The 21943-nt window shown below is 46.2% G+C and overlaps 2 protein-coding genes across 4 annotated transcripts in view; both read left to right on the forward strand.

Moving 5' to 3' along the window:
* Positions 1-5565, forward strand: part of ZNF512B (zinc finger protein 512B) — a 42657-nt gene extending 37092 nt beyond the window's left edge. For 2 of the 3 annotated variants that reach the window (XM_040438163.1, XM_040438164.1), the window contains exons 13-17: positions 1454-1648; positions 1863-1964; positions 3676-3738; positions 3817-3915; positions 4596-5565. In XM_040438163.1, the coding sequence (XP_040294097.1) occupies positions 1454-1648; positions 1863-1964; positions 3676-3738; positions 3817-3915; positions 4596-4856 (720 nt within the window). In that variant the 3' untranslated portion in view covers positions 4857-5565. The remainder of the gene's footprint in view (positions 1-1453; positions 1649-1862; positions 1965-3675; positions 3739-3816; positions 3916-4595) is intronic. The other variant, XM_040438165.1, reaches the window with a different exon arrangement.
* A 364-nt stretch (positions 5566-5929) lies between these two features.
* UCKL1 (uridine-cytidine kinase 1 like 1) overlaps positions 5930-21943 on the forward strand; it is a 63322-nt gene continuing 47308 nt past the window's right edge. Inside the window, exon 1 of the mRNA XM_040438170.1 lies at positions 5930-6580. The gene's annotated coding sequence lies outside the window, so the exon portion shown is untranslated. The remainder of the gene's footprint in view (positions 6581-21943) is intronic.

Raw genomic sequence — 21943 nt, forward strand, 5'->3', positions numbered from 1 at the left:
TCATTTCTATGGGGCTGTGCACACAAGCGGTGATTTTCACGCATCACTTGTGCGTTGCGTGAAAATCGCAGCATTCTCCTCTTTGTGCATTTTTCACGTAACAGAGGCCCCATAGAAATGGGGTTGCGTGAAAATCGCACCGCATCCGCAAGCAAGTGTGGATGCGGTGCGATTTTCACGCACGGTTGCTAGGTGACGATCAGGATGGGGACCCGATCATTATTATTTCCCCTTATAACATGGTTATAAGGGAAAATAATAGCATTCTGGATACAGAATGCATAGAACAATAGCGCTGGAGGGGTTAAAAAAATAAAATAAATTTAACTAGCCTTAATCCACTTGTTCGCGCAGCCGGCATCTCTTCTGTCTTCATCTGTGAGCAATAGGACCTTTGATGACGTCACTACGCTCATCACATGATCCATCACCATGGTGATGGATCATGTGATGGACCATGTGATGAACGCAGTGACTTCATCAAAGGTCCTATTGCTCACAGATGAAGACAGATGAGATGCTGGCTGCGCGAACAAGTGGATTAAGGTGAGTTAAATTTTTTATTTTTATTTTTTAACCCCTCCAGCCCTCCAGGGGAAATAATACAATCTACACTACAACTAACCCAAACCTGAACTTCTGTAAAGAAGTTCAGGTCTGGGTACCACAGTCAGTTTTTTATCACGCGCGTGCAAAACACATTGCACCCGCGCGATAAAAACGGAACATCGGAACGCAATCGCAGTCAAAACTGACTGCAATTGCGTACCTACTGGCGCGGGTTTGCTGCAATGCATCGGGACACATCCGGACACGCCCGTGGGAAAGAGGCCTAAATTTTTAGAAACCTCCCGTTACCAAAAAATTTCTCTGGTGTGAAACAGTTTATAGAAGACTGGAAGAGGGGATATGCAGCTGTAGCTTTTCACTGTCAAAAAGCACAAGAGGAGAGGGGAAAAGCAGAGGGAGACATCTAATTGGCTCAGAGCACCCCATACCAGGAAGAGACCATCCACTCGGGGAAAATGTGCAGTAATGTGTGACTAGACCACATGTAATAAACAGGCAGTCAGGCAGAATTACTTCAACGCTGTGGGTGGGTACCCTTTCAGATTGGGATGATTTTGTTCCATCAAGACATCATTTCAGAAAAAAGGAATTAAACGGTTTTCCAGTAGTCTGGTTTGCTTCACATAGACTTTATTATGTACATTACACAGAATCCATATGGTGCCGCTGATAATAGACAATAGATTAGTTGGTGCAACAGTTCAGATTGTTAAAACTGTTGCTGTCGTATAATGACAACCATGTGAACCATACGGAACTACTGGAGTGACCAGGTGACATGACTGCAGCACGTATTTATAGCTGCTTGTAATCAGTGGGATTGATGAAGGGGACAATGGCTTGTGATTCACAAAGTCATTTACAAAGCTTCCCCTCTTTCCAGGATTCTGAACAACCAGGGCCAGAGTCAAACCAGACGGAGGTGGTAGAGGATTTTGAACGGACCCCAAGTGGGAGGGTGAGGAGGCACTCAGCACAAGTCGCAGTCTTCCATTTGCAGGAAATTGCAGAGGATGAGCTGGCGAGAGAAGAAGGCCGAAGGAGAAAGAAGGAGGATTTGGTACCTGACAGCAGGAGGGTGAGAGGCAGAATATGAGGATATGTGGTGTCTAATGTTTACAGGTGCAGTGCTTAGAGATGGAAGTCCTGCTCATAAGTATAATATGGGAAGGTAAGTGCACTGTCTACAACCATTGCCTGCCGTCATGTCACATCTGTAGAAATATATCCTGCAGCCGTCTAGTTATGTCTGAGATCTAGTTAGGATGTCTAACATGCATGTCATGTGACAGTTGAACTACCTCCGCCCTGGCCTGCCGACCTTTAACCCCCAGCTCCTGGATCGCTGGAAAGCGCTTGTGAAGGAGAACGGCTTCATTTGTTGTCCCAATAATGTGAGTGGACGTGGGTTTGTGGAGAGGGGAAAAGAGGACTAAATGAAAATATGGAGTATTTCACAACCATTTTGAAAGTCTCTCCTTCTAGTAGGTGAATGTGAACATACTTGTTTACATCTAGGCTGAACCTACTACTCCTCAAACTGGATACGGTTGTAGTAACCTCTCAGCTATATCGGGTCTGTACAGGTTTTCAGCCTCTGGATGTAAAAGAGTGTTCTAACTCACTGAAAGCCAGCAGAGATGTTGAAAATGGTGTAGAACTGGAGTACAAATTACAGTTTACAGGGGTTGTTCGGGTTCACAGCCGAACCCGGACAGATTCCCATTTTCACCCCTCCAGCCCCTCTAACATGAGCAATAGAGCATTTCATGCTCCAATACTCTCCAGCGCAGGGCAAGGGCTTGTTTCTTTCACACTGGATCTCCATAAAAAGCCTTTGCCCTGCTTGATTCAGCACAGGGCAAGGTAGAGCATCGGAGCATGAAATGCTCCAGTGCTCATATTAGGGGGACTGCCTGGGTGAAAATGGGGGTATGTCCAGGTTCAGCTCTGAACCCAGACAACCCCTTTAAAGGGGTAATCCAGGAATGGATAAGGATGACCTATCCTCAGAATACGCCATCATCATCATATTGGCGAGTGTCCGAGTCCCAGCACCCCCACCGATCAGCTGTTTCATGGAGCCGTCTCACTCACCAGAGCTTTGGGGAGTGCAGCCGGGTCCCAGCAGCTTTCCAAGTACAGTGCCATACATTCTACACGGCTGTGCTTGGTATTGCAGCTCGGCCCCATTAACTTCAGTTGGGCTGAGCTGCAACTAGGCCATGTGACCGATATACTGATATCACATGGCCTAGGAAGAGGCCGCAGCTCTCAAGGAGCACCAGCCTCTTCTAACAGCTGATCGAGGCAGGTCCCAGGTGTCGGACCCCCACCGATCTGATATTAATTACCTATCCAGAATCCAGAGGAAAGATCATCAATACTAATTACTGGATAACCCCTTTAATATAAAAAAAAGTGTAAAAAATACTAGTAAAAAAAAGTTCCTGGTAGTCATGTTTGTAAAAATGAATTCCCTCCAATGGGATGGCAACCAATATGGTCGTCCTTTGAACTCCTACAAGGGGCAAATATACTATCCTATGCTATCTTGCAGTTTATTTTCAGTGCAAATTTGCCATACAGGACTGACAACCTTTTTGGAGGGTACAACAGGAGACATAGTGGTTGTCACCCAGCTTTCCCACAGACAGAACCTAGAAACCAATGAATAGAACTTTAAGGGTACCTGTACACGGGTGCAGGTTTACAAACAAAGTCCACACAGATTTCTGCACCAAAAACCACATGTTCTACTTTTGCTTTTTTGGTGCGGATTTTCTTCAGATCTCACCCTTGTATTGCAAAGGCTGAAATCCGCGCAAACAATTGACATGCTGCAAATTTCAAAATCGACACGACCGGTCAATTTCCACACACAAACAAAAAAGCAAGATGTGAAATTTGTCTAATCTTATAAACTTTGTTGGTACTGTATTACGCTGTGGTATTCTCTCATGAAAAATTCCCGTAATCTGCAGCGTGTGCAGGTAGCCTAAAGAAGAGCAGGAGTCAGGGACCTCTATTTACTGGGGACTGTTTTAAGGGGGAATCTACTTCTAATGCCTGCCTTTTCACTTATCCTGTACTCTGCTTTAATAGTGTTGTGAAGCAATATACTCGAGCGTCTCTGGGTTGAAGGCTCATCTAGCAAACTGTAATAAGGTAAAAAGTTACTTTACATTTCCAGATTCCCAACCTCATCTAAGAGGTGGTCTTCATCCTGCCACTTTTCCTTTATAGGGCAATCACTCTGGGGGGAAATATCGATGTCTCCTGTGCCAGAAGGAGTTCAGCTCCGAAAGCGGTGTGAAGTATCACATCCTAAAGACGCACTCACAGGTTAGGAGATGGTGATGGAATTTTGTGTTCCCGAGGAATGTAGTGAGTGGTAGACTCACTGTTGAGCTAAGTAACCTGATGTTGGGGGAATAGCAGGTATATCCCCCCCCCCCCCCCCCCAATGCCTTGAAAAGGGGTTATGTCAAATTAAGCATGCCCACTGCAGTGTCTCCCATAGACTATAATGGAAGGTTATGTTGCCTGCACAGCCACTTCTTCTCCACTATGTACCAGCCCCCCTGCGTTTATAAAAAGGGTGGCGGATTCTGTGGTTGAATTTCCAATGTTCATTAATATTAATTTATGGCATATTGGGCGTACTCACAGCTGTTTCCTTATCGTCTATAGACTGTAATGGAAATTGATCTTGTTTGTGCTGCCAACTCACCACTAAGTACTGGGTACCCCCTGTTTTTCAAGGACAATTGGAGACCCAGTGGCTCATTTTTATCATATCAAGTATGCCTACTTCCATATATCCCATCTAATGGAGGATGAGCATGTCTGTGTATCCATCTCTCCACCTGGCATCCCTATGGGGTGTTATGTCGTGGAAGTGAGGGTCTTAGGATGGCTGCTTGGACACTTAGGAGTCAAGTGTACTTCTAGCATGGTATGGGGTCATGGGAAAGAGATATTTGCTTCGGAATGACCTTCTATTACTTGCTTTGTGTTCCCAGAACTGGTTCCGGGTGTCCAACGTTTCATTGCCACCCAAAAGGAAAAGGAGTTCAGAAATCTCCCCGGATATGTTGGAGATAAAAGCAATAGACAAGAATAAAAAGAAGAAACTCGAGGAGAAAGGCCCGAGTCCGCCTCCCACAAAAGAGACTCCAGTTGCACTAATAGCCCAGCCTAAAAAAACATCAAGTAAACTCGGGACGTGTACAGGACCCAAGGGGAAAGTGCGGAAGGGTGGCCCATCCAGAAGAGGGAAATAACACCCATCTGGTGCCTCAATCCGGTTCAAAAGCCCACTTCAGTAGCTAACAGTAATCACACCAATCAATATACACATTCCTATGTGTGCTCACCGCTACAGCGTAACACAGGACCAAGTATACTCAATATCGTCTAGCTACTACTTGAAAGTCAGTATAGAAAATAGTGACGCTATTATTGAATATAAGTATATAAATTTATATAGAAAGGATATCCGCAGTCTAAAATTAAAGCTATATCGCCTCCAGAAAGGAAGCTACTGTAAGTGACAACTGTGCTCCTGGGGAGACACTGGTAACATTGTGTTTAGATGCAAAGTTTGCACTAAGGAATAGCGACCATACAGGACCTTGGATACTAACTGCAAACTGTGCAGCTTGCAATCTCGATGCTCCTCTTTATCTGCGCCAATGTCTGAAAAGAAGCATTACTGAGAAATGTGACCTAAAAGGGTTTCTCAGTTTTACCAATTAAAATTAAAAAGGGGTTGTAAGGGACTAGAAACTGCACCACTCTTGTGAATGGTTGTGTTTGGTATTGCAGCGCAGCTCCATTCATTTTAAAGAAGTTATCCCATCTTGCAGTTTCCATGGCGAGATGGGACTAAGCACCAGGAGGCCAGGCTTACAGGAACAGCTCAGCAGGCTGGCGCTCCGCTGCTTATGTATCTCTTAGGCTCCATTCAGACGTCCGTAGTGTTTTGCGGTCCGCAAATTGCGGACCACAAAACACTAATGCCGCACATCACCGGCACTTAATAGAGCAGGGATGGCCAACCTGAGGCTCTCCAGCTGTTGCAAAACTACAACTCCCAGCATGCCCAGACTGCCTACCGCTAACAGCCTACAGCAGGGCATGGTGGGAGTAGTAGTTTTGCAACAGCTGGAGAGCCGCAGGTTGGCCATGCCTGTAATAGAGGATTCCTATTCTTGTCCGCAGCTGCGGACAAGAATAGGACATGCTCTATTTTTTTTGCAGAGCCGCGGACCGGAAGTTCAGGGCCGTGGACTGGAAATGCGGATGCGGACAGCACACTGTGCTGTCCGCATCTTTTCCGTCCCCATTGAAAATGAATAGGTCCGCACCCGTTCCGCATAATTGTGGAACAGATCCGGACCCATTTTACGGACGTGTGAACGGGAGCTACGCAAACAGCTATGCTGCTTCTGTAACTCTCGGAGCTACGACAACAGCGAGTGCTGGCTTGCTTCGCTGTTTCCGTACGCCTGGCCACCTGAGGCTGACGCTTAATCCCATCTCGCTCCTTTTAATGTGGCTTTGCAGCAATACCAGTCACAGTCATGGACAACTGTGGCACTGTTTCTGGAAAACCTGCAAATCCTTTCATACAACCCATTTAACCATTGTATTACAAAGTTGCAACTTGCAATTTTCTTATGTTTAATTCAACACTATTTTCAGACTTTTTGCTTGCTATCAGTAAAAGGATACATTCAGAATGTAAAAATCTTCACGATGGTGTGTGACTCGCACAGTAGCAGATATTTTGTAAGCGAGCACTGTAATAATGTTTCACTGTTTCAGTCCTTTGCTATTTTTTAAGATATCTGCTTGTTTTCAATCCAGAGGGTGGAAAATGAATGCTAAAATGTGTTCCACATTTCAAAAGTCTGAAAAGGACCTTACAAGAGGCAAGAAAGTATAAAGAGCTGTGCACATGTGTCAGTTAGGCATGATTGGGGCAAGTCTCCAGCCTCTAGAGGTAAACCATATTGTCTCCATTTACTTTCATTTGAAAGTTGGAGACCTTTTGTTAATATTTACATATAACTGAAAAACCCCTCTAAAAACAACCTACATACTGTACAAACCTTACACCTGTAAGGAGGGTCAGGGCTCATTCACAAGACTGCGATTGGCCCGGGAAACACAGCCTGTGTGTCCGCTGCATCTCCCGGGCCCGACCGCGGCTCCTCTGATCCGAACTGACTGCAGCTTTAAGATTTATGATAGCCAGCTCCTATCTGTTTGTAGGTCTAATGTACTGTGTCCACATTCATCATGTGAGCACAGTACGATAGACCCACAATCCGATAGGAACTGACTACACCATAAATCTCTATGATGCAGTCAGGTGAGGGGAGCCACAGTCGGGCCAGGAGATGCGGCTGACACACAGGCTGTGTTTCTCGGGCTGATGACAGCAGTGTGAATCAGCCTTTACCTCCCTTTCAGATGTTGATTGGAATGCTTGTTGTAGCTGGAGCTAGTGTGAGTTGCGATCCAGTCTCCCTCCACCTCGGCCGCTGGGATACTCTGGTTCCTGGCAACCAAGGATGCCCTTCAGAAGGAGATCGGAGCACATCTCAGACTAATAATACAGCTCTGGCATCGGAGGGCATTTCTGGTCGGCATCTAAAGGGCAAGGTAAGGAATATCTCCTTACACATATAACATAGCATCCCTTAAACCTATAGAGCAAATCAAGTCTCATTTATCCAAGTTTGAAGTTGCATAAAAGTTGCAGTGTGCCGCACGCATGTCATACCCCAGGTCCATAGACTTGCACTACAGATTAAACTGATTGCCGGGCTTTTTATGCATCTACATACAATGTTACCATGCAGCGCTCGCCCTGCATTCAGACATTCCCTGTTGAAATCCAGAAAAAAAAAACGAAGACAGTGAATGATGAGAATAGAAGCAATTGTTTATTGACTCTGGTATAAAAAAAAAAAAAAGAAGAGACATTTAATTTATATATTTAAAAAGCACTTACCGATCCTCCACTGGTCAATCTCTGTTCTCAGGAGACTGCTAGACTATAATGTCATATAGTACATGTCTGGAACCCTGCAGCTAGGAAGCCATTCATAAGACGCTTGTGGTGCACACAGCGGAGGTGACCATTTTGTTAAATACAGTAGCAACTGGACTAATGTGTGAGAATACAGCGTGCTGTGTGTGTAGCGTGCTGTGTCTATTGTATTGTCAGGAATGTTGTCTCCAACATGGATGCCTCCACTGCGTGTCCAAGTGAAGGTCTTAAAATGTAGCTCTGTTCTTGGACACGGTCAGGTTAAAGTATCATGTTGTGGCAAATGACTTGATTTTGCTCGCGTTGACGTGTCTTCTAATCCAGTTCCATCTTCATTTCTCCAGGTTTCCCCAGGTCTCACAGTAGGCGCTAGTGTCTCACTGCTGCCCCCTGCTGGTTCAGTGTCGGTAGAGAGCAAGTTCTGCCGTGATGCTTTAAGGGTACAGCTACACAGCGATTTTGTTGCACGCCCATCTTGTGCCCAGGTATTGCAGTGTAGAGGGCTGCCATAGGAGTGAATGGATTCTCAGTGCAACAAAAAAACACAGCTTTTTTTTTTTTGCAATTCACGTGTCGCGGTTGCAGCAAATTTGCGAGACGCACTGCAACAGCATTCATTGCTATGGCAGCCCTCTACAGTGCGATACTTGGGCGGCGTTACACATGCCGCTCCGAAAATCACTGTGTAGCCGTACCCTAATTGATGTGCAAGTCAACATGGTGCTGATAGAGAACAAGTGGATTCCAGCAGAATTGTGAGTGCAGTTTTGGATGTGATCAGATTATATGACTCGGGCAAGATGAGTATTTGCTAAAGATTATAAGAGCCGTCCAGTAACGGAGCTTCACTTTAACACTAAGCACCTACAGTATCCAGACACTTGTTGTTTCTCTATAATATATTCCACTCTTAAGTTTCCCTTGGTTGACCTTAAAGCCCATCCATAATCATCCCCCTGCTCACGCTTTTATTTGTATCCATATAAGACCAGATATTCAGCCGCAGCTTTGTAGGTGTGTAGAGCAGGTACTGATTTACGCACTGGAGTGCAGCTCTGAGTGTGCCAGTTCCCTGTATTTCTCTCATCTCTCCGATGTACATTATTAAGCATCCGGCTTCATGTTACAATAAAAGGACAAGATTCTGGCACCTTGCGTGGTCTGGTATGTGTCAGTGTTAGGGGCCCTAGCACACGACGGTATGCCCTCCGAGACATACGGTCCTTGAGCAGGCCATATGTCCCGGAGCGGCATTGATTGTGCGCACGGGAGCACACGGCATCATAGATTACAATGATGCTGTGCACATCGGGCCGCCCGCGGAGCTATTGTCCTGCACTCATAAAATCATATGAGTGCGGGGCAGTAGTCCTGCAGGCGGCCCGACGTCCACAGTATCACAGTAAACTATAATGCTGTGCGCTCCCCTGCACACGATCAATGCCGCTTCAGGACATATGGCCCGCATGTCTTGGAGGGCATACGGTCGAGTGCAAGGGCCGTTGTTATACCAAAGAACCGCAACCTAAGGCCTTATTCACAGATCAGTGTTCGGTCAGTAATTTCCATCAGTGATTTTGAACTAAACACAGAACAGATGCAGATCTATCCCTATATCTTATGTCTATGGAGGCTCCAATCCTGGTTTTGGCTCACAATAACTGATGGAAAACACTGACATGTGGATAAGGCCTCATGCACACTACTGTATTTTTTGTTCCTCATCAGATCTGCATTTTTTGTGGAGCAATTAATTTCAATGGGGCCACAAAAAATGTGGACAGAACACAGTGGGGCACATTTACTAAGACCAGCTTTTTACGCCAGTCTTAGTTTTCCCCTCTGCGCTGACGCTAGATCAGTCTTATTTATGATGAGCTGTGCGCTTCATCATAAATTAGGTACATCTGTGGCAGTCCATGCGCCTTGAGTAAAAACTATGCAGCCCTGGCTGGCGTAGTTTTTAGCTAACATTTGCGCCTGTTTCCAGGTGCAAATGTAAGTAAATTTGCTGGGGCTGCAGTCCCAGCACGTCCCCGGACATGCCCAACTGGCATACCTGGCGCAAAACCAGCCGTGCAACACAATATTGTCACACAGTTGGAAAGAAAAGGGGACTTGTGTCTTAAAGTGTTGCAAGACCCTTAATCCGCTTACGCTCATCTGCAAGGGGCCTAAGTCTGGATGCGTTGTGGATGCGTTCAGTGAAAAATGCATGATTCCGCAAGTAAGTTCATTCAGTTTTGTATGCGATCGCGTTCAGTTGTTCAGTTTTTATCACGCAGGTGCAATGCGATTTAATGCGTTTTGCACGCGCGTGATAAAAAACTGAAGGTATACAAACAACATCTCTTAGCAACCATCCGTGAAAAACGTATCGCATCCGTACTTCCTTGCGGATGCTTGTGATTTTCACACAGCCCCATTCACTTCTATGGGGCCAGCCTTGTGTGAAAAACGCAGAATATAGAACATGCTGCGATTTTCATGCAATGCACAAGTGATGCGTGAAAAATAACGCTTATGTACACAGACCCATTGAAATGAATGGGTCCGGATTCAGTGTGGGCGCAATGCGTTTGCATCACGCATTGCACCCATGAGGAATACTCGCTCATCTGCAAGGAGTCTTAGTAAAGGTGCAAAAAAAAATAAAAAAATATATATATATATATAACATATCCTATACTTGTCCATTTTGTAGACAAAGATGGGACATTTGTACAGAAGGGGAAAAAGAAAATGGCGGCTTGCACACAGCCGGGATCTGCTGTTTGTGAAATAAACATGGCTGCTGTATCTAACATGACCTATTAGAAACATGGCTGCCGTATCTAACGTGACCTGATATATACATGGCTGCTGTATCTAACGTGCACAAAGATAGAAAAAATGCTCCAGCACCAAACGTAGACGTTACAACAATCCCGATCTTTATTCATCACCATGCATTGAATGGATACAACAGTCAGTGGCACTGGCTCCCACTTATTCCCAATAGATCTATGCGTTTCGAACAGTGGTGTTCCATGACTAAGAACACCACTGTTCGAAACGCTTAGATCTATTGGGAATAAGTGGGAGCCAGTGCCACTGACTGTTGTATCCATTCAATGCATGGTGATGAATAAAGATCGGGATTGTTGTAACGTTTGGTGCTGGAGCATTTTTTCTATCTTTGTGGATCTATATGGAGGACTGGCTTGAGTCCGCCCCGTGCACCACTACATAGGACATATAAGGTGAGCTGGCTGTAACCTTCCTTCTTTTGTATCTAACATGATCTATTATAAACATGGCTGCCGTATCTAACATGACCTATTGTAAACTTGGCTACTGTATCTAACATGACCTGATATATACATGGCTGCTGAATCTAACATGACCTATTATATACATGGCTGCTGTATCTAATGTGACCTGATATATACATGGCTGCCGTACCTACCATGACCTATTGTAAACATGGCTGCTGAATCTAAAATTACCTATTGTAAACATGGCTGCTGTATCTAACGTGACCTGATATATACAGTACATGGCTGCTGAATCTAACATGACCTGATATATACATGGCTGTTGTATGTAACATTAGTGATGGATGAAAATCGGCCAGGACGATTCGCGAACGCGCGTTCGCGATTAAATGTTTGCGAACTGCGCGTTTGCGGCAGGCCCCATTCATTTTAATGGCAGGCAAACCTGAAAAACCTTCAGGTCATATTTGCAGCCAGTAAACACTTACTAGAAGTGAACAAATAGTCCCACAACATGGACAGTGACATACCAGAGGGGGATCAATAGCAAAAATTCCCACAAAAAAAATATGTATTTTAATCAGGGGCCATTTTTATGTGTCTTAAAGGGAAACTCTCAAAAATGTGCCCTGCTGGAGTCTAGAAATTTTTTATTTCCTATCGGTTTGATGTATACAAATGTGCAGCACTGCACGTTTTTGTATCCTTCAGCGTCCATGAAAAAAATACATACGTTTAACGTAATTTATTTTTCTACCATGGAACTGTATGGTGAACAGACGCCAATGTACAGCATCAGTCTGAGGCATCTGTTAACGCATACATTTTTGGTATTAAATGAATGGCAAAAATAGGATGTGAACCTGGCCCTAGTGTCAGAAAAAGCACCAGTACACAGTGGAGCAGCTTGGCGGAGAGGGGAGGCCGCCATGTACTGACAGAGCGCTACCTGGTCCTGGTGGTCAGGGATGAGGACAATGTTTCCCAAGGATCATTTTCTACTGGGAAATACAGGGCACAGTATAATACACTAGAATCTATATACTATAAAGATATTAGCCCTACCCCCGAATAATAATACAATTAGGTGGTCATTTATTATATAGAAATACGACTATGTTAGGCGTATTTCTGACACAGATTATGACGCAAAAGGTCCTTAGCACCGCAATATGCATATTTTTCCCGTTTATGCCAGGTCTAAAAAAGGATGGCGTGGGCAGGGAAAGGGATACAGTTATGGCCATCCAGTTATTGGATACCACCGCCATACATTGACCGGATAACACCTGTCACAATCAGTGTGGGGGGAAAACGCCACACTGAACACAGGAGGGAAGAGGAACAGTAACTGGGCCTGGAAACTAGGGAAGGAACAGGTCACCTAAACAACCCTAATTCGGGCCCTAACTACCTATCAATATGAATAGACCTTGAAGGTAGGAATATTCATAAGCTGTATACCTAGGCCCTTATATCTCTATAAGGCCCTGGAATAAGGTTAGGACCAGAGACAACCCATTCCTCCCCAGATGGACGAATGGAAGTCTCTGTCTCAGGCCCAGATACAAACAACAGGGAATATAACAAACCCAATACAATAAGAAAAGACAAGACTTAGCTGAAAGTAGAAAACTGGCAACTCCAGAAACACCACAGAGTACAACCGACCAGCTAATTTGAAGACAGGAAGAAAATCTATAAACCGCATCTCCAAGAGTAAGAAGCGGCTACTTATGGGAAAGGTAAACTACAACAAGCAACACCTGAAGCAAGGGGTGTGGCATTCACCAAAACACAGACACAATAAGACCCACAGGGAACTTGTCAATTTAATCCCCGAGTTGCCAGTCTCTACGACCTCCTGGTACCTGCCACGGGAACGTCCGTGACAGTACCCCTCCTTTTACAGGTGACCTCTGGGCACCCAGGACCGACCTTATCCGGGTGAGATCTATGAAAGGCATTCACTAAACAATTGGTATAAACGTCGGATGCCGGCACCCACATCCTCTCCTCCGGTCCATAACCTCTCCAGTGGACAAGATGAAGGGATCCCCGGAGAACTCGAGAGTCAACTATTTTCGCAATCTCGAAGTCCATAATGACCGAAGCAGGTGGCAAGGAAGATGGCTGTAAAGGTTCCACATATTTTTTCAACAAAAACCTATGGAACACATGAATTTTCAGGGCCTGAGGAAGCTCAAGACGAAAAGCTACAGGATTAATAATGGCCAGGAAGGTACCTTCAACTTAATGTTTCTTGTGGACAGCCACACAGAATCACCCACAATTAGGTCCGGACCATTCGTTTCCTGTCAGCCACATGTTTATATTTGTTGCCCATATTTTTCAAGTTATTTAGAATTTTTCGCCATATCGGTGACAATGATGACGAAAAACGTTCTTCCTCAGGGATACCAGAAGTATGAACCAGAAAATGTGCCAAACTGTGGGTGAAACCCATAGGCCCCAAAAAACGGCGACTCGCCAGTGGACTTCTGACTACAATTGTTTATGGCAAACTCTGCCAAAGACAAAAAGGAAGACGACTACTCCTGGTTCTCAGATACAAAACATCTGAAGTAAGCCTCCAGACTCTGATTAGTGCGCTCCGCCTGTCCATTCGACTGAGGATGAAAAGCCGAAGAAAAGGACAGTGTACAGAACGCCTTCCAGAACCTGGAAACAAACTGAGTGCCGCGATCCTAGACCACGTCAGAGGGAATGCCATGGAGTTTCACAATGTTTTCAACAAATACCTGTGTAAGGGTTTTAGCATTAGGTAGGCCTGGTAATGCAATAAAATTTACCATTTTACTAAAGCGCTCAACTACCACCAGAATAACTGTCTTTCCTGAAGCATTAGGTAGATCAGTGATAAAGTCCATGGATACATGAGTCCATGGTCTGGACGGAATGGGTAACAGAAGTAAAGATCCAGAAGGTCAAGTATGTGTCACCTTGGCATGTGTACAGGTAGTACAGGCTGACACATAGTCCTTCACACACTTACGCCACCCCGGCCACCATAATCTACGAGATATGAGGTTGTCAGTGGACCTACTCCCAGGATGTCCTGTAAGAACCGTACAATGATGTTCCTCCCACACCTTGTGACGCAATTTCCGGTGGCACAAATAGTTTCCCAGAGGGACACGAAACCGATGCGTCTCCCTGAGCCTCTAACACCTTCACCTCAAGGTCAGGGTAAAGAGCGGCTCTGACAAGCCCTTTAGACAGTATGGGACTCGGGTTTTCAAAATCACTGCCTCCAGGGAAACTGTGACAAGGCGTCCGCCTTGACAGTCTTAATCCCAGGACAGTAGGTGACCGTGAAATTGAATCTGGTGAAAAACAGGGCCCATCTGGCTTGTCTTGGGTTCAGTCGTTTCGGTGACTCCAGATAAGCCAGATTTTTGTGATCAGTGAATACCGTGATCTGATGAATTGCCCCTTCCAACCAATGATGCCATTCCTCAAAAGCCAATTTAATGGCCAGCAACTCTGTTACCCACATCACAATTTTTCTCAGCGGGGGATAGTTTTTTTCGAGAAAAATGCACATGGTTGCCATTTACCAGGTGATAGGCCCTTTGACAAAACTGCTCCTACCACCACCTCGGATACGTCCACTTCCACAATAAATGGTTGTGACACATTTGGCTGCACCAATATGGGAGCAGAAGAGAAGCATTCCTTAATCGCAGAAAAGGCTTGCAACGCCGAATCAGACCATACAGAGACAGCCGTCCCTTTCTCAGTCATGTCTGTTAAGGGTTTTACTATTGTCGAATAATTCTTAATACATTTTCGGTAATAGTTGGTGAATCCTAAAAACCGCATAAGAACCTTCAGATTTTCGGGTCGATCCCAGTCCAATACAGCAGGGAATCTAACAAACACAATACAATAAGAAAAGACAAGACTTAGCTGAAAGTAGAAAAGTGGCAGCTCCAGAAACACCACAGAGTATGACTGACCAGCTAGTTAGAAGACAGGAAGAAAATCTATAAAGCGCAACTCCAAGAGTGAGAAGCGGCTACTTATGGGAAAGGTAAATTACCAATAAGCAACACCTAAAGCAAGGGGTGTGGCATTCACCAAAACAAAGACACAATAAGATCCACAGGGAATTTGTCAATTTAACCCACGAGTTGCCAGTCTCTCCGATCTCCTTATACCTGCCACGGGAGCGTCCGTGACAACAACTCTGCACAGTGACCGGATAACACCGCCAAACCGTGACCGGATAAAAGGGTATAAGAGGGCAGAGTACAGGGAATGACTAGGAGCACTGCACAGGGTGTGGTAAGAGGGCACAATGCAGGGTATAAGGGGGCACAGTCACATGACCCTGTGACATTAGAAGGTCCTTATGGTGAATGTGGTTCATACGCCACTATAATGAGAGGCAGAGGAGTGAGACAGGAGTGTGATTATGTGGCTAGAGATAAAAAAAAAATTAGGCAATAGGCATTCACCTGACAGCAAAGAACTTTGGATTCTGTGGCTGGAGGTACATTAGGCGGTCATAGGATAAATATGTAACTGTTGGTCAGGACAGGCCCCACAAATTAGCCAATAGGCATTCACTTGACAGCAAAGAACTTTGGATTCTGTGGCTGGAGGTACATTAGGCGGTCACAGGATAAATATTTAACTATCGGCCCCAAAAATTAAGCATTCACCTGACGTAAAAGGCCTTTTATGCCGCTGTATATACATAAGGCAAGGACCATTCTTTGTTCTGGGTGGTGGCGGATATGTGTGGGCTGGCATGAGGAAATTCAATTACACGTGGTCATCACAGGTGTTGAATTCCTCCGAGATCCATGCCTCATTGATTTTTAAAAATGTGAGGTAGTCCACACTGTCGTGAGCTAGGCGAGTGCACTTATCGGTCACGATCCCCCCCTGCTGCGCTGAACGTCCTTTCAGACAGGACACTCGACGAGCGGCAAGCCAAGAGTTCCATGGCAAATTGTGCCAGCTCTGGCCACAGGTCAAGCCTGCACACCCAGTAGTCAAGGGGTTCCTCGCTTCTCAGAGTGTCCAGATCCTGAGGCTGGAACCGGAGGGCGGCTGTCGATGGGTTGGCTGCAAGAATGATCTCATATCCGAAGTGACCAACACATCTTCAAACCACCCTCTTTTTGCAGGCGCGGTAAGATTGGTACCCGCACCTGTTTCGCTGTAGGTGGGAATTCCTCTGTCAGTGCCCGCAAAAGCAGAATGCAGCATCTCTCACAGCAAGGCCTGAAAATGCTGCATTCTGCCAGCCGTCTGTGATGCTGGTAACATGTCCGCCATTTTGTGTTTGTACCAGGGGTCTAAGATTGTTGCCACCCAGTACAGGCCCTTGATCTTTATGCTTTTTATACAGGGGTCCCTCTTCAAACACTGGAGCATGAAGGCCCCCATTTTCACTAAATTGGAAGCGTCCTGGATCCTGCTCATCGCTCAGGAGAATGTCATCCTCGGTCTCCTCCCCCATCAACAGGGATCCCCGAAAAGTTTAAAGCCTGCTCATCTTGCTCCTCCTCCCCCCAGCCACCATCCTCCTCTGACTCCTCTTCAGACTCCTGCTGACCTGTCTCAGATGGAGTAGCCCCCCCTGGAAATTCATTTAGCATTGCGACTTCCTCATCTTCCAGCTCCTGCTCCTCGATGGTTTGATCAATGACACGACGCAATGCACGCTCCAGAAAGAAGACGTAAGGTATGATGTCACTGATGACGATCTGGCTGCGACTGACCAGTTTGGTGATCTCATCAAATGGCCACAGAAGTCTGTATGCATCGTACATGAGCAGCCACTGGCGCGGTGAAAAAAAAAACAAGCTCTCCAGAACCTGTCCTGCCGCAGAGTTTGTACAGGTAATCATTAACGGCACGTTTCTGCTGGAGCAGCCTATCAAGCATATACAGATGTCTAACGGGCAAGTGGTGTCCAACGCTGAATGTCAGCAAGGCGATCCACGGCCGTGTAAGATCTTCTAAAATGGCCAGAGATTTTCCTGGCCTGCCGCAAGACGTCCTAGAACCCGGGGTATTTGACGTGTGCCATGCACGGCACGTGTGTAATCTTGCCTTGTTTCAGTGCGCTCAGCAGAGAGGCACCGTTGTCGCACACCAACTGTCAAATTGAGCGGGCTTAGCCACTGATCGACCTGTGACCGCAGAGCTGAAAGGAGTGCAGGACCAGTGTGGCTCTTGGCTTCCAGGCACAACAGCCGCAGCACAGCATGGCAACGTCTCACCTGGCACGTCAAATAGGTTTTGGGAAGCTTGGGGGTTGCAGCGGAAGAGGCGGTAGCAGTGGAAAAGAAGGAGTCAGCTGAGGAGACGGAGGATGGAGTAGGAGGAGAAGAAGAAGAGGCAGGCCTGCATGCAATCCGTGGCGGTAACACCAAATCCACACGGGTGCCACGGGTTACATGCTTGACGGCCGTCAGAAGGTTCACCCAGTGGGCAGTAAAAGTTATGTACCTTCCCTGCCCGTGTTTGATAGACCACGTGTCTGTGGTCAGATGTATCTTGGCCAACATTCCGCTGAACGTGGCCATATAGTTCAGGGATGCCCTAATGGGAGAAATATTTTCTTCCGGGGACCTTCCATTGCGGTGTGCCAATGGCCACAAATTTTCTAAAAGCCTCCGAGTCCACCAATTTATTTGGCATTAGTTGGTGGGCTAGCAGTTCCGACAAGCCAGCGGTCAGCTGTTGGGTAAGAGGATTATCCAGCGTCATCATTTTTTTACGCTGGAACATTTGTGCCATGCAAGCCTGCCTTGTGCCAGATGAACGCGACGACAGCACGGTGGAGGACAAATGAGAGGAGAAGGAGAAGAGGCAGGAAGTGGAGCACCGAGAGTGTGGGTTCTGACGGCAAATGTATCTGGGCTCGGGGATGGGAGGCCAGGTGCCTTCTTAAGGGGGCCTCCCTTGGTGACTGTTGGGCTTACCCCGTGACTTATGCGTTGACAGCACAGACTGCAGATGGCAACACTTTTGTCAGCAGCTGACACATTAAAAAAAGCCCACACTGCGGAACCATATGCCGGCATCCAGGGAGGGCAAGATGTGATAGTGCATGGTGGATTGCTCGCTCCAGATACATTTGCAGTCTGCTTTTTGCCTCCTGTGCACTGTTCTGCCTGCTTCTCCTTCTTCTCCTCCCTATCTGCTGCTCCGTCTCTCCCTCTGAACTCCCCTCCTCTTCCTCTCTTGTGGGCACCCATGTGATGTCCATCGACACGTCATCATCGTCACCTTCACCACCATTGACAGAGATCTCGGAGTAGGCAGCAACAGCGGGGACCACCCTCCTTGGGCTGATCTGGGTACTGTCGTCAGACCACTGGGTGGCGGCCATTGCTACTTCCTCATCCGATGCCATGAATGGCTGCGCATCTGTAAGGTCTGGGAATGGAAGGGAAAATAATTCCTCTGACTCGAGTGGTGGTGGTGTCTTTGAGGGTGCACACAGCAGAGAGTGAGAAGGGTGTAGATACAGAGGATGAGCCACTCAACCAACTCTAGTGCGAACTTTGAAGTTATCGCACGCGCCTTCTCCAACTTCCCACTTAGGCTCCGGCCTGGTGCACCTGCCCGACCCCTACCATCCCTGCGGAACGGTCTGCCTCTTCCTTTGCCTGTCATTTTCTAAATGACCCTCTGCCTAAGTCCGTAGAGAAGAGCAGTATTTGTGGAAGAAGGTATATCGCGTCCCTCAGTCAGTATTTGGTGGAAAAAGGTATACAGCAACAGCCCCCCTCAATCAGTATTTTGTGAAAATGAAAATTACTTACGGGTAAATGGATTTTCCTGAACCCACAACAGCACTACGAGAGATGGATCCACCCCCAAAGACAGGAAACCTGCAGCACAAAAAGGCGGAGACTCCTCTGCCCTCAGTATGACATTTCCACGGATTTGAGGAACTCTGCCGTATACGTTCGTTGACTTTTCTACTCTTTTTTTTTTTTTTTTTTTTTTGACACCCGTGAAAACACTCCACCACCCAAGATAAAGAAAGAAGGGAGGGAAAAAATAAGGGTGCTGTCGTGGGTTCAGGAAAATCCAATTACCCTTTTTACCCCTCACCCACGACAGCACCACTAGAGAGAGAGCCAAGAAAATTAGGGTGTGATGACTGCAGATAGCACCGAAGCTCCAAAGAATAAGCCGGGTCAGGTTTTAAAATAACTGTCCTGAAGGATAGTTGTGTACGGGGGATTTATGGAGATCGCCTGGATTTCGGAGACTCTACGTGCTGATGTTAAGGCTAGTAATAAACAAAGCTTTAGAGAAAGGAATTTCATTATTTTTTTTGCGACACCTGTGAAAACACTCCACCACCCAAGATAAAGAAAGAAGGGAGGAAAAAAATAAGGGTGCTGTCGTGGGTTCAGGAAAATCCAATTACCCGTAAGTAATTTTCATTTTACCCCTCACCCCCGACAGCACCACGAGAGAGAGAGCCAAGGAAACTAGGGTGGGATGACTGCAGATAGCACTGAAGCTCCAAAGAATAAATCAGGAGAGTTCAATTGTAACCGGTAGTGGTTAAAGAAGGTAGAAGGAGAAGACCAAACTGCAGCTTTACAGATGTCCTCGATAGAGACCGCCGCTCTTTCAGCCCATGATGTTGATACAGCCCTTGTGGACTGTGCACGCAGACCCTCAGGAGGTTACTTCCCCGAGGAAGAGTATGCCAGAGAAATAGCTGATGTGATCCATCTTGCCAGAGTCTTCTTTGAGGCCTGATGTCCTTTTGTTTTTTTCCTGAAAAAGAACAAATAGCGAGGAAGATTTCCTCCACTCCTTAGTCTCATTCAGGTACTGAATGAGACATCTTCTAACATCCAGGCAATGGAAAACTTCCACTCTTTCTGAAGATGGATTATCATAAAGGGTTGGAAGAATAATTTCTTGTGATCTATGGAATTTAGTAGCCACTTTAGGTAAGAAAGCCGGGTCAGGTTTTGAAATGACTGTCCTGAAGGATAGTTGTATACGGGGGATTTATGGAGATCGCCCGGATTTCGGAGACTCTAAGTGCTGAAGTTAAGGCCACTAATAAACATAGCTTTAGAGAAAGGAATTTCATATTAATCTGATGGATAGGCTCAAATGGAGGAGCTGTCAGGGCCTGCAGAACCAGATTTAGGCCCCAAGGAGCTATTCTCTGGGAAACATTAAGGGAAGATCTGAAAACGGCTTTAAAGAAACGCATAACCCAAGGATTTGACGCTAAGCGTTCGTTAAAGAGGGCCGACAAGGCAGACACCTGGACTTTCAGAGTGCTTGGAGAGAGACCTCTTTCTAGCCCTTTCTGAAGGAACTCTAGCACCTTATTTAGGGGTGAAGAGCCTGGAAGGTTTTTAAACTGAAGACCTGCGAAAGACAAAAACTTCTGCCAGGTTCTGGCATAAATAGACATAGTTATCTTTTTCCTGCTTCTTAAAAGGGTATTTGTTAAGTTGACAGAAAATCCCTTACTCCTTAACAACTGCCTCTCAAGTTCAATACAGTCAGGTGGAGGTTGTCCACCTGCGGATGGAAAATCGGACCCTGAAAAAGAAGATCCTGAGTTGCCGGGAGCACCCAAGGATCTGAAATCGATTACTTCCTCAGCCATGTTAACCATGGCCTCTTTGGCCAAAATGGGGCGATTTAGTATTACCCTTGCCTGATCTTCCCTGATTTTTCTCAGGACTCAGGGAATCAGTGGGAAAGGAGGGAAGGCATAGGCCAGAGGAAAATCCCACCTGTGGAGGAAAGCATCCAGTCCACAGGGGGATCCCTCTGGAGACAGGGAAAATAACCTTTTTGTTCTGAGCCGTGGAAAACAGGTCTATATATGGGAGACCCCAGCTTTCCGAGATCTGGATGAAGATCTTGTGGTCCAGGCACCACTCCCCCTGGGAAATCTGATGGCGACTCAGAAAGTCTGCCTGGATATTTTCCTTTCCCCTGATGTGAATTGCAGAAATAGACCTGCATTTGCCCTCTACCATCTAGAGGATGTAACTTAGTGCTAGCATTAGGTCCTGACACCTGGTCTCCGCCTGCTTGTTTATGTAGGAAACAGCTGTTGTATTGTCGGACATAATTCTTAGATCCTTGCCTATACATAGTGAAAGAGCTTCCTGAATTGCCTGTTTCACCGCCATGAGCTCCTTCATGTTGGAGGAAGCCTTTATCAAGCTTCCCTCCCAACGCCCCTGAAAAGATAGCTTCTGAATGTGGGCCCCCCAGCCCCATGGACTTGCGTCTGTTGTCAAACAAACAATCTCGTTCTTTAGCCAAGGAAGAGCTTGATTTAAATTGTCTGTCTTCAACCACCACCTTAGGTTGAGTAAGGTCTGGGAAGATATTGTGAATTTCATATCTAGAGGAAGACTCCCCTTCTGCCAAGTCTCTAGAATCTCTCACTGCAGCTCTCTTGTATGGAATTGTGCCCAAGTGACGGCTGGGATGCAGGAAGTTAAACTCCCCAGGATCGACATACCTTTTCTCAAGGTGATCCGGGGATGATCTATTAAATTTTGGATCTTCTGTCGTATACTGGCTATCTTCTCTTCTGTCAAAAAACACTTCTGGTGTCTGGAGTCCAAGATTAGGTCCAGGAACTGCTGACGTTTAATAGGCCTTGGCCTTGACTTCTTGTCCTACAGAATCCAACCCAGCTTCTTCAAGATGCGGATTTCTTCCAAGACTGCCAACTCACAAGCTTTCTCTGTTTCTGCCACAATCAAGAAATCGTCGAGATAAGGTATAAACAATATGTCCTTTTCCCGGATGTGAGCTGACATTTCCGCTATCACTTTGGTGAAGACTCTGGGGGCCATTGCTAAACCAAATGGGAGCGCCTGGAACTGCCAGTGTTTCAATACCCCTTCCATCTGAACTGCAAATCTCAGATATTTCTGATAATCCTGATGGATCGGAACATGAAGATAGGTGTCCTTCAAGTCCAGAACCGCCATGAAGCACTCTGGGAAGAGTAGGTTTATAGTTGAATTGATGGTCTCAATTCTGA

The sequence above is a fragment of the Bufo bufo genome, chromosome 6, assembly GCF_905171765.1.
Source record: "Bufo bufo chromosome 6, aBufBuf1.1, whole genome shotgun sequence".
NCBI lineage: Eukaryota > Metazoa > Chordata > Amphibia > Anura > Bufonidae > Bufo > Bufo bufo.